This window comes from Diceros bicornis, chromosome 9 (genome assembly GCF_020826845.1).
Source record: "Diceros bicornis minor isolate mBicDic1 chromosome 9, mDicBic1.mat.cur, whole genome shotgun sequence".
In the NCBI taxonomy this organism is placed as follows: domain Eukaryota; kingdom Metazoa; phylum Chordata; class Mammalia; order Perissodactyla; family Rhinocerotidae; genus Diceros; species Diceros bicornis.
Window position 1 is genome coordinate 18,366,133 of NC_080748.1, and position 13,491 is coordinate 18,379,623.

The window sequence follows — 13,491 nt, forward strand, 5'->3', positions numbered from 1 at the left end:
GAGTCAGTCACAGGACATTACTCCTCATGAAGGATCCAGCCTCACCTTTCCCTTCATCATTTTAGATAGATGATCTTACTCTATTTACTCACTGGAGCCATGAATTCAGGGTTCCATAATCACATAGTGTATACTCACCATGCGCCTGACTCTGTCCATTGGTCCCTGTCTCCCAAAAACTTGTAATTGAATATGAAAGTTACAAAAAATTCTAGAATTTGGAACTACTTGGCCAAGTTTACTAATTCGTTGCGCTCTTTTTTTGTGTGTGTGTGAGGAAGATCAGCCCTGAGCTAACATCTATGACAACCCTCCTCTTTTTTGCTGAGGAACACTGGCCCTGAGCTAACATCTGTGCCCATCTTCCTCCACTTTATACGGGAGGCCGCCACAGCACGGCCTGATAAGCGGGGTGTCGGTGCGCGCCCGGGATCTTTACAGTTTCATTCTTAAAAGTCTCAGACATCAAGTGAAAGCTAAATGTTTAAATGTCCCAAACTGGTCCTCAAATGAGAGCAATCTCCAAGCAAGATGATCTAATTACAAGGTGAGTGACTTTTTGGAGATGAAAATCCACCTTGCCGTTTCCCCATCTTCTTTCTGCAGTGAAGGTGGCTCGTTTATCCGTGACGCTGTACTGCAGGGATGAGAGGAGGGAGCGTTTGCGTATACTTGGGTGTCCATCTGCGTGTTCAGGGGGGGCCGATTCAGGCAGGTTGCCGGGAGATCTAGCTGCTGGCCTTAGACCTTCCCCCATTCCCTGATCACAGAGGAAGCTGTAAATACTCTACAGTATCTTTTCTCAGCCCTTTCCATTGCTTGCCACATTATTGAGAAGAAAAAGAAAGAAAGAAAAAGCAGATGGAGTCAACTGAGGCAAAGAGAAAAAATAGACAATTATCGAATGGGGGCGGGGGGACTCCTGGGAAAAGATGCTTTTTCCCAATTCTGTCTTCATCGGTGCTCACCTCAGAGGTGAGGTGGAACCTTTATTTTCTCCATTTGTCTACATTCTCTTCTTAACCCAAGACAATGGATCCAGTTGAAAGGGACTATCTACTGGGAATAATGGGAAGCAGGGAGATCAGGCGAAAAGTGGGAATTGAGAAAGAGATATAGCTCTAACAATTAATTTTTTAATAAATATTTACAAAAAGCCCTCGAACCTCAGGAAACCTAGGCAACTTGAACAGATGCTAGCATTTCCCAATTCACTCATCCTGTCAACATTTACCCAGAGTTACCATGAACTTGGAAGCACTGTAGAATGTGTAAAGAACTCCTGCTCTCAGAAACTTTGCAGCCTAGTACGACGATACAACATGTCACCTGTAGACTGAGAGCCAAGTCAAGTGTCCCAGGATTGTGGAGATGGGGAAGACCCTGAACAGTGAGGTGATCAGGGAACATTTCACAGAAGACAGCTGCGCTGAGTTGGGTGTGTGTGTTTTAGACAGCTGAAGTGACAGAGGAAGGCTTCTAGGCCAAGTGATAGCACTAAAGGTACAAGGTGGAAAAGCCCAAAGGGTATCTGGTGGAAATTTAAATTAGTTTATAGGATGGAGGACAAATCCAGAGAAGACATGGGAGATATGACTGGAAAGGAAGACTGTGGCCAAAGCAAGACAGTTCTCCATCTGAGAATAAGGAGTTCAAACTTTACTTGGCAGACGATAAGCAACAGCAACAAGTCTGGTATCAGTGTTCCTACAACAGCATTGCAAAGGAGGAGCCAGGAAGACTGGTGACAAACTGAGTATGGAAGGGGAGGGGGAAAAAAGAGTCAAAAATGATTTCCAGGTAAAAGGAAACAGATTTTTAATTCAAGAATAAAGCAGGATCATCTGGAGTCCTTTGATTTAAAACTGTGAAAATGTGTCAGCTGAGATCCCAGAACAGGCTGTGGTTACAAGGGAATGAGGTGCTTAGGGCACCAAGGATCAGGGTGGATGAGGGTCTTGAGACTGAAGTCTCAAGTTGCCCCGACCCAACCAGGTTTTGCAGCACCACCTCCCCTCAGAGTTAAGCCTGAGAGTCTGCTCTAGAGCAGTCCCAGAATGACACCAGGGACAACACGCCTAGAGAATGTTCCACTGCAGTCTGGTCTTGCCCCCTTAAATGGACCTTTCCCAGGTCACCAGTGGTGTCCTCGCTGCCAAATCCTATGACCTCCTTTTGGTTCTCATGCTACTTGACTTCTTAATATGGAACATTTCTGGCCTCTTCCTCCATCTTGAAACTTTCTGTCTTCTGTCACTGCCCTCTCATTGTTCTCTCCTCTTCTGCTGTACTCTGGTAATTGCACATGTTCCCCATGTTTCCATTTGCATCTTTACTCTACAAATCTCTTGTTGGGTTGGGGGGAAAGGTATCTTACATTTCTATTATGTAAATTACTACTATATGCCAGGGTCTGCCAAATACACATTGTTAGCTGAAATCTGACTTGAACACAGTTACATATTCCTAATTGCCTACTGATGTTTCTGAAGCATCTCACACTCCACATGTCCAAAATGGAACTCATTCCCTACCGCTCCTACTCAATTGACAAACCTGCTCCGCATCTCTGATTCCTCCCTCTTCCTTTGGCCTCATATCCAGTTAAATTTCTGGTTTCACTTCCCTTTCGAAGTCTCCCCCATTCCCAACATTGCTGTTTAAATTCTGTCCTGATAGTTTCTTTCCAGGATGACTGCAGCGGCCTTCTGGAGCCTTCCTGGCCCTTAGCTCCTCATGTGTAGCCATCCTCTCTAACACTGCACCATTACTTTTAAAATTCAAATAAAAATCAAATCATGGCCTTACTAAAAAACCCCTTTCACACCCTAATACCTACATCAAAATCAGGCCTTCATGGCCCTGTGGAATCTGACCACAACCAATGGGGCCACCACCATCTTCTCCAACCCTTTCCTAGACTCTATCATTCATTTTCATTGGACTAGCAACTGTTCCTTAAACATGCCATATACTTGCATGCATTTATGCTTTAACCCACACTGTTTTCTCAGGTGGTCATGTCGCCCTGGCCCTTCTTATCCTGGCAGGATCCTTCAAGTCTCAATTTATGAGTCCTCCTCTCTTGGAAGTGTTCTCTGACTCCATTAATGAGATTTAACCCCTTCTTCCTCTGGGCTTTCACAGCACTTATCACACGATTACAGTCGGTGGTAAATATGTTTGTCTCCCAACCTGAAGATAAGAACTGTGGTTCAATCATCTTTGTATCCTTGGGACCTAATACATGCGGAACACAGTAGATATGCTCAGGAAATATTTATTTAATTAACATGGGGCATTAACAGCGAGGAGTTTATAAAAGCAGTTGATGTGGGGTGCTGCCTCCACATGGACAGTGGGTCAAGATAAGGGTTCAAAGCTTTGAAGAGTATCTTTGGAGATACTGAGGGTGAGCACTAGGGGGAGGTGATGGGTACAGGGAAAGAGAATGGAAGGAGGATTGAGCTTTATATGCAGCAAAGAATTCTAAAAACACAAGGGATGAATCACCAGCCCTCACGATTTTCTTGGTGCATTATGTTTTCAACAATTCCCTTGGAACCCCAAAGCAGAAAAGATCCTCCATAGAATGTATAAGGCTGAAATCTCTATACTAAAGGAAAAGATTCAGCTAAAAATTAATAGCTAGTGATTTGCCTTTGAAGATGTTTGATATAAATAAAAAAAAAATTGACAAATTGGACTGGTAAGATGATTAAAATTCTCTTCACTTCCCCAGCTTTGATTCTTGTCTTGTCTGCATATGTTGCATACAATATTTCATACAACTGTAAAGAAGCAAAATTTGAATAGCATAAATAAAAAGACTTCAGGATTTCCAGAGTGACATATAAGTAAGTTTTACGCCCAGGGAGTATGGAATGGTGCTTTGGTCATGACACAAGGTCATTAACTAAGGCATCCAGGTTTTCCCTCTTTCAAAGGTCTACTCTTGCATCTCCAGCACCCAGCATTGCTGGTCCATGGTGGGTTCTCAATGCACACTGAATGAATGAATGGTTGTCAGGAGTGTTTCTACCTTAGACTGTAAGCTTCTGGAGGACAAGAAAGTGCATCAGTTCATGCCTGAATGGATAAGTGGAAGGCACCCACTGGGGACTCAGTTATGTCTGCCATGGCTTCTATAGACAGAGATTCTAAATAGAGGGTGACATTCTACGAGAAAAGATTGGTCATCCATCTAAATGTGACTAAAAACTGTAAAACTGGGGCCGGCCCCGTGGCGTAGCAGTTAAGTGCGTGCTCTCTGCTGCTGGCAGCCCGGGTTCGGATCCCGGGCGCGCAGCGATGCACCGCTTGTCAGGCCATGCTGTGGCCGCGTCCCACATAAAGTGGAGGAAGATCGGCACGGATTTTAGCTCAGGGCCAGTCTTCCTCAGCAAAAAAAGAGGACGATTGGCATGGATGTTAGCTCAGGGCTGATCTTCCTCACACACACAAAAAAAAAACAAAAAAAAACTCTACAACAAACAAACAAAAGACCGCAAAATTCTTCTAAGGGATCCAAGAAGAGGTCAAAATTTTGAAGTCTGTAAGTTTTAAGGAGAATTGCAACAATGAAAATTCAAGATAGGTAAATATATTTTTCTTATACTTTTAATACTAAGAAAACAATATAAAGCAAAACTAAACTTTATCCACTCTTACGGAAACTGAATTAATGTATATTATACTCTTATTTTGGGAGATATTTTGTTTTCTTCTCTGTGCAGATAAAGGAATTCGTTTAAAAGAATTTCACTTTTAAACTACACATTTTATGAGATGTCTGTGTTCCAAAGGCAGACACACATGAATAAAAATTCAACCCATATTAAACACTCTTTATGAAGCTCTCATGTATTCTTGTTTCTTTAAGAAGCAACTGAAAACCGTTTTTCCCAGTTCCTAGTGATACCACATTCAGTGCCTGGCACACAATTGTCTGGGGTCTCATTATTCTCCCTGTGTATTATTAAGGCTTCTGGTTTCTTTTTTTCTAGATCCAATTACCTTTGTTGGACCCTTTCTGTTATGGAGACTAATCATAATTCAACAAGTATGTGAATTATGCTATCTATAAATTATTTTGGGGTCTTGACGTGTATGCTTCTTGAGAGTAGGGGCTGTTTCTTTCATCTCTGCATTATTAGCGCCCAGCAAATGCCTGACATTAGCAGGGCTGCACTTGATATTTCCGAATGTGTAAATGAACACCTTATGTTAATAAATCACCACTAACTTCTTTTAGTCCCAAGAAGAGGAATGGGTAAGGGACAAAGAGAAGATTTATAGAAGATTCTCATTCTTGTTCTAACACTGGCTTACAAAGGAAAGTTTCTGTGTACCACTGACAGACATCATGAAGTTGGGGTGAATCATTTCACCTCCTGGGATGCTGGACTAATACTGGGCTAATACTTAGGCTTCTGTTGCAAAGTGTTATGATGTTGTAAATTGCAATCTTAAACCAGGTACTGCCTTAGTTATTTCCTGGAGATCAAAACTTTAATAAGCAGAGGTGAAGAAATAGATATCAAGGATTGCCAGCCTGTTGTGTCTGGAGCACTGGAAGCCCCAAGTGCCAGCCCTGAGCTGTCACTAGTAACTCTGAGACACTGGGCAAAGCAGCGCTCCCAGCCCCGTCTCTACTTCCTCATTTCTGAAAACAGACTGTATTATTTATATCTTGTCTTGCTTGTTGTTGGGAAGATCAAAAAAGATCAAAGAGATAAGAGTCCTATGTAAACTCTGACGTTTCATTTAAATATAAGTTAATAATATTATTCTAAACATCAGCAGGGCACGAAAACTGAGCAAATATTAACTTTACACTATGCTCCAATCTCTGTATAATTCCTATTAATGTAGGAATACTGGAAGTAGAAATTAAAAAACTAAAGTAAAATCATTTCAAACTTTAAGTTAATATTTTAGGGAGAAAAACAAAGATCCTTTAACGTTAAAAAGTCAGGTTCATGGTGGTGACTGGGTTTGGGGCAACATCAATGCTTAAGAGGTACGAAAGTAAAATTATTCACATTCCAATCTTTATGATTTATGAAAAACACTAAGCAGGTTATTTTAAGAAAATGGTGATACACCAATATAGAGATAATCCACTGCTCCTTTCCACTGGTTTCAAGAGCCATACTTGGGTAGAGACAGGAGTCTGGGCTAGTGTAGTGGAGGGGCCCGAGGCAAGGGCTCCTTGACATCCAACAACCACACTTGCCTGAAAAGAAATGGAAATACCACTGGACTTCCTAAACCCTGGGCTCAGGTCCCAGGGAAAGAGAGTGGTCTTGGGGTCACTGGCATAATCCACACATTTGCAACTGGGTATTGCTGCTCTGTAAATGCTCTCTAAATTAGAATCATCCAGAGGAAGGTGGTAAGATTTGGTAGCAAGTCAGAACAAAGGGACAGTCATTGCATATTATAAGTTGCATATAACCAAGAAATGGTTGTATGGCATATCTTCTAGATCAAAATGCAGGAAGTTGAAAATTGTATATGCATAAAAGAGTCATATTAAACAATACATGATCAGTACCATTTAATTAATTTTGATCTAGAAGTTAAAGACACCTTGAATGAAATGTTAATTTTTCAAGAACATACTGATTTTAGAATGGATTCAGATTCCACTTTCTTTACAGAAATGATACTACTTGGCATGGCTTACCTATCATGAATTCCAAGTTAGTGCTGGTTAAATCAATCAGGTTTCAACTAGAGTTGAAAAGGGCTTCAGGGAAACAACAGAAAATAGAAACACTTGTTTGAAGCAATCTATTGATTTTGAGGTATGTGTCCTATCCATTTTAAACTTCTACAAGGAATAGTTCCAAATGTTGGCAGTGACAAATATAAACACATTTAATACATTTGCCCGTCTGCTTTTTTGAGTTTCCAAAATTACTTTTGGTAAATGATCTATTCATCTATATTTATAAGATTATAATTAAATATACTATAAGAGTTATATAATCTTAGAGATGCTGAATAGTGACTATGTTACTAGTTAATTCTAAAGCGAAATAATTTCCTTTATTCACAATTATCTTTTTTTTTTTTTGAGGAAGATTGGCCTTCAGCTAATATCTGTTGTCAATCTTCCTCTTTTTCTTTTTTCTCCCCAAAGCCCCAGTACATAGTTGTATATCTTAGTTGTAGGTCCTTCTGGTTCCTCTGTGTGTGATGCTGCCTCAGCATGGCTTGATGAGTGGTGAGTGGGTCCACACCCGGGCCGCCGAAGCAGAACACGCGAACGTAACTGCTAGGCCACTGGGCCAGCCCCCATAATTATCTTTTTAAAATTAGATTCATGATTCTTTTTTTTGTGTGTGACTCAAATTTTAGATTCTTTTTTGGAGTAAAACAGGCTCATCACTATATACAAGGTTATTTCTGAGTTGCAAAAATTCTCTATGTTTTCCTCCTGTATTCACCCGTGCAATCTTGGCTGCCACATCAGACAGATAGAAAGTGTGGGGACACTTTTCTTGCATCTGTAGTGGAAAGCTTAGCAGAAGACAGTCACTGCTCCAGGCCTCAAGATTCCATTCTTTGACATGTGCACAATAATCTGATCTACCCCCTACCTCCCTTGACTTATGGGGACAAAAAGAAAAAAGAAAAGAAATTCCCAACTCAGAAGCATCTAACTGCCTATAGCTCTTAAAAACAAAACTTTGTAAAAACAACAACAAAAAGCTAATAGCGATAGTGCATACTGAGTCTCTTGAAATATCTATTCTGTAAAAGACATAAGAATTTGGCTAATCACCCATTATTAGATATTTCCCCCCACTACACCTGATATTTTAAAATTCATGGCATATACTAAGAGGAAGAAGAGAGGAAAGATTAAGTAAAATTTGTCAATGTCAAAGTTGGTTTGGATTGGGGACTAATTTTGTTTTTTAACATCGATTTTTTTAGTAGTTTCAGTTAATGTGGGCCTTCTTCTTCTTTATATCCTTCCATGATTGTACTAAATAGCCAAGATTTTAGGGGCACCAGGCTGGCTAGGCCCAGGACCTCTTTCTCCCTTTCTGCCCCATGCGAATTCATCCTACAGCCCAGGTTTGCTCAGAGTAAATGAGAAATGTTCTTTGGTCAAGGCTGAACATCCTCCAAAGGCCAAAGGGCTCAGTTTTAACCTGTCAGCTGGCTAATGAACAAGCTAAGGTCTCCCAGGGAAGTTTGACAAGCAGCAATTCCAGCATCACTCTGTCACTTTGTGGAGGTCCCCATCTCTGTGTGTAGGTGGTGTCGCTCTTGAAGGGAGAGACTTTCCCCAACATCAGTTTCCAGGGAAGGGATGATCTTCAGACAGAAATTCTCTCTTCTCCCAGGTGTCTGGTTCTCTGAAGACAGGCCATTGTAAGGAAGTAGTAAAAGTAGCCAGTGTCTGGCACTCTCCTTTGCTCCCTGCTCTCTTGGCCTATACTTCAAGGCATCTAGAGGTCTGCTTTGGGTTGCAAGGGTTAAAGATGGACATTGTCACTTGGAGGCAAGCAGGGAGATAGAAAGGAAGTCATCTCTGTCATGCCAATAAATGGAGATGAGCAAGTCAGATCTTTCATCCCGGATTATCCAGACTCAAATGGGACTTCCCATATTTATTCCTCTTCTGTTATCTGTAACTTAGTGGCTCTCAAACTTATGTGAGCATCAGAATTACCTGGAGGGCTTGTGAAAACCCAGACTGCAGGGCCCTAGCTCCAGAGTTTCTGATTCAGTGGGTCTGGGGAGGGGCTCAAGACTTTGCGTTTCTAACATGCCTAGGTGATGGTGACACTGCTGGTCCAGGGACCACACTTTGGGAACCACTTCCTTCACCCCCTATTTCTCTAAATGTGGGCCATAGACTATCAGGTCAGAATTGCCTGGAATACTTGCTAAAACAGGTTTATGGCCTTAGTCAGAATCAGGGTGGGGGGAGGCAGTCAGGATGATGAACTTTACCAAGTTCCCAAATGACTCTCATGCACTTTAAATTTTGAGTCTCAATACCTTTCCCTTTAGCAAAGTTTTATTCTAGTGTTCTACCCAATACGGGTTGGCTATGTCATATTAAGGGAGGAGTGCTCAGTTCACCCCTAAACTAGGCAGGGCAAACAAGCTGCACCTCAAGTGCCAGCCGCGCTCTGAGACTTACTCCCTCACTGGTTATGACATAGGCCATGCGGTGGGAAGGGGGCCGTGGCAGCCTATGTCGCCACCCTCAGAGTGAGTGTCAAAGAAGAAGAAGGTCTTTGGAGATCTGTCTAGGGAAGATCAGGAATCAATAAAGCCCAAGGGGAAGGTGCCTCTTACAGAACCAAGTTGGGCTGGGGCTCCAGCTATCCAGCCTAAGAGTTCCATCTTCCAAGACTCACTTTGGAGGTATCAGTTTTACTTTTCATTAGGAAAAACAGATTGTAGCAGTTCCATTTTTAAATACGGAAGTTATAATTGATACAGTGGTATAAGAGCTAGCCAGTGGTGGTGAAGGCAGGACTTGTAGCCCAGTCTAGAAATCGGTTCACATCCCTCTGGGCTCACACTGTTGAGTAAAGAAGGCCTGTGTGTAGGCCCTAAAGATTTCTGTTCCTACTTATAAGAGCTTCTCTGTCTTCAGGAAATCAGGTGACAATCACTTTGATGTATGTATCATTTAGTAATTCCCATTCAACAGTTTATATCATTTAATAAATAATTCCCTTCAATAGTGAAATAGACCTTACACCTGAGACAGAAAAAAAAAAAACCAAAAACACCTTCTAACTGATTTATGTCAGTTTTAAGACCAAGGAAGGAAAAGGCAGGGCTGAGACGGTGGTCTTGCGAGCACACATCCTGCTCCCACACCAGCACTAGAGCCCCTGAGAAACAGGACACAGGCCCAGAGTCACTGCAGCTCTCCCTGCCCCAGGCTCTCATTCTCACTGCTTTCAGCTCTGCGGCCACGCTGGGGCCAGAGTAGAAAGCGTGTTAAACTAAGGTTCAGCAAATACATTGGATACTCTTCACAAGTCAGTCCCATGTAGAATAAATGCTTTAACAGAGACTTCTGGAGTTGAGGGGCCTTAGCCTGAAAAATTAAATTGTGTGGTAGAATGATATAAGTCGGTAGTATATATTTGTGGGAAAATCTGGATTTCTTGAATCTTCACTAAGTTAGTTTTCCCGAGCTCAATGTTTTTTCTTACAGCCAACACGCCAGACTCTGGCAAATCTGTTCCACCACTCTAACATGTTCTAAAATTATAAACCGGAATCTACACTATCTTGAAGCCTCACGCTCCAGGCTTCGCACACCGTCTGCTCATCGTGCGTCAGAACAAGGCAGCTTCTTCAGCCTCCTTTGCCGCTTTACCTGAGCTGGTTGATGCAGGGGATTTGCTGCGCCTGGAAGGTCCTGGGCTCTTGGTGGTGCTCCTGCGGGATGATGAAGCTATTTTGGTGTAGGAAGTAGACTTCACCACTCGACATTCTGGAGAAAGAACAACAACCACACATCATTAGAGGGTCATGGCACACACATAGCTGACCTACCTAATACACAGACACAAACACAGGGAAAGAGGCAAAATGAGGAGGCAAAGGAATACGTTCCAAGTAAGGGAACAGGACAAAACCCCAGAAAAGGAACTAAGTGAAACAGAAATGAGCAAATGCACAATAAACCTGGAAATGGAAATATATGGCCATCCTCAGTCACACCCCCTTCCTGCCAGCCCAGTGCTCGTCTGTAACAAGGGAACCAAGAAAACAACCAGAAAGGGCATAGTGGGAGTCTTAGACATCAAAGTAGATAAATAATACTCCAAGCCTTCTAGTTTACCTCCTTTACAATAAGATTTTGGATAGATTGGGAGTAATAGGCTGGTAAACAGGTGCTTTTGTGGTGTTTCTCTCCACCCACCCTTTGAGTTATTTGTGTATATGTGTCTCTTTTGGGATAGATTTTTCTTTCTTCCAAGAAAAATGTTAGAGGAAAAGCCAACCTCATAAACCGAGACATGGTGATGGAAGATTCCACTCATCATGAAAGATTCCACCCATCAGGTCTGGGTTTATTGCTCTTGGGAGTCCTTATAGTGACAGCTGTGGGTCTTTACCATGAGTGGGAAATGACAGTGTGCACTCAGAAGAAGTAAAATTGGTGACAAGGTGACTTTACCCTGTTACAAGGGCACGGTTTGAGGCTGTGCCACCACACAATGGCCTGTAAAATGGTTCTTGGCTTGAGGATGAGAAACAGCTTTGCTTTCATTAAATTTAAAGCCTTGGTATTTGTGTTCATTAAATTCAACACTAAACATCTTAAATAGCAAAGACCTTTTTATTCCTCTCTTAGTGAGCTACACTGACCAATTATGATGTTGTGCAAAACCACACATGTTGTTCTTAAGAAACCACTTTATTTATTTATTTATTTAATTTATTCATTCATTCATTTATTTTTTTATTGAGTTTTAACAGTTTTTAACATTGTGAAATTTTGGGTTGTAAATTTTTGTTTGTCCATCACCATACATATGTCTCCCTTCACCCCTTGTGCCCACCCCCCACCCCCATTGCCCCTGGTAACCACAATACAGTTTTCTCTGTCCATGTGTTGGTTTATATTCCACATATGAGTGAGATCATACAGTGTTTGTCTTTCTCTTTCTGGCTTACTTCACTTAACATAATACCCTCCAGGCCCATCCATGTTGTTGCAAATGGGACGATTTTGTCTTTTTTAATGGCTGAGTAGTATTCCATTGTATATATATACCACATTTTCTTGATCCAATCGTCAGTCGAGGGACACTTAGGTTGCTTCCACTTCTTGGCTATAGTGAATAATGCCGCAATGAACGTAGGGGTGCATAAGCCTCTTTGGATTGTTGATTTCAGGTTCGTTGGATAGATTTCCAGTAGTGGGATAGCTGGATCATAGGGCATCTCTATTTTTAATTCTTTGAGGAATCTCCATACCATTTTCCATAGAGGCTGCACCAGTTTGCATCCCCACCAGCTGTGTATGAGGGTTCCTGTTTCTCCACATCCTCTCCAACATTTGTTGTTTTTTGTCTTGGTGATTATAGCCATTCCTACGGGAGTGAGGTGATATCTTAGTGTTGTTTAGATTTGCATTTCCCTGATGATTAGTGATGTTGAACATCTTTTCATGTGCCTATTGGCCATCTGTATATCTTCTTTGGAGAAGTGTCCGTTCATTTCCTCTGCCCATTTTTTGATGGGGTTGTTTATTTTTTTGTTGTTTAGTTGTGTGAGTTCTTTATATATCATGGAGATCAACCCCTTGTCAGATTTATGTTTTGCAAATATTCTCTCCCAGCTGGTGGGTTGTCTGTTCATCTTGATTCTGGTTTTGTTTGTCTTGTAGAAGCTCTTTAATCTGATAAAGTCCCATCTGTTTTTTTTTTCTTTAGTTTCCCTAGTCTGGGTAAGCATGTCATCCGAAAAGATTCCTTTATGACCAATGTCAAATAGTGTGTTGCCTATATTTTCTTCTATGAGTTTTATAGTTTCAGGTCTCACCTTCAGGTCTTTGATCCATTTTGAGTTAATTTTTGTGAACGGCGATAGCAGATGGTCCACTATCATTCTTTTGCATGTGGCTGTCCAGTTTTCCAAACACCATTTATTGAAGAGACTTTCCTTTCTCCATTGTATGTTCTTAGCTCCTCTGTCGAAAATTAGCTGTCCGTATATGTGTGGTTTTATTTCTGGGCTTTAAGAAACCACTTTTAGTAATTAAAAAATATTTTTATGCTTGTAATGATAATCAATGTCCATCGCGGATAGAAAAAGATAAAGAATATCTAAAAAACCCATCAAGGGGCCAGCCCTGTGGCCTAGAGCTTAAGTTTGGTGTGCTCCACTTCAGTGGCCTGGGTTTGGTTCCCGGGCATGGATCTATGCCACTTGTCAGCAGCCACGCTGTGGCGGTGACATACAAAATAGAGGAAGATTGGCACAGACGTTAGCTCAGGGCAAATCTTCCTCAAGCACAAAAAAGAAAACACAACAACAACAAAAAACACATCAAATGATACTTTTTTTTTGGAGGGTGGTATACAAACTTCTAGAATTTTTTCTACTTATTTACATATTTAAACAACATTGGGATTAGTCTGTACATATTAATCTATTACCAGCCCTTTTTACATCACAAAATATTGTGAGCATTTTTACTCTGTCATTTAACGGTTGTAGAACATTTTACGGCACCATACAGTACCATAGTTTACTCAACCAAATTCCTACTGTTGGACATTTAACTTACGTTCAATATTTCACTATTACAAATAATTACTCAATAATACCATTGTAAATGAGTATGCAGTTATCTGATTATTTCTTTAGGATAGATTTAGTCCCTAGAACTTGAAGTTTAGTTTCTATGAACTGGAAACTATGGGACACATTGTAGGTGCTCAAAAATATTTGCTGAATAAAGTGAGACTGGGCTGTCTAGAG

General features: G+C 41.3%; 1 protein-coding gene across 5 annotated transcripts in view; it reads right to left on the reverse strand.

Moving 5' to 3' along the window:
• The window catches only part of DCLK1 (doublecortin like kinase 1), a 358,368-nt gene that overhangs the window by 86,986 nt on the left and 257,891 nt on the right, over positions 1-13,491 (reverse strand). For all 5 annotated transcript variants that reach the window (XM_058548007.1, XM_058548006.1, XM_058548008.1 and 2 more), the window contains exon 5: positions 10,373-10,489. In XM_058548007.1, coding sequence (XP_058403990.1) covers positions 10,373-10,489 — 117 coding nt within the window. The remainder of the gene's footprint in view (positions 1-10,372; positions 10,490-13,491) is intronic.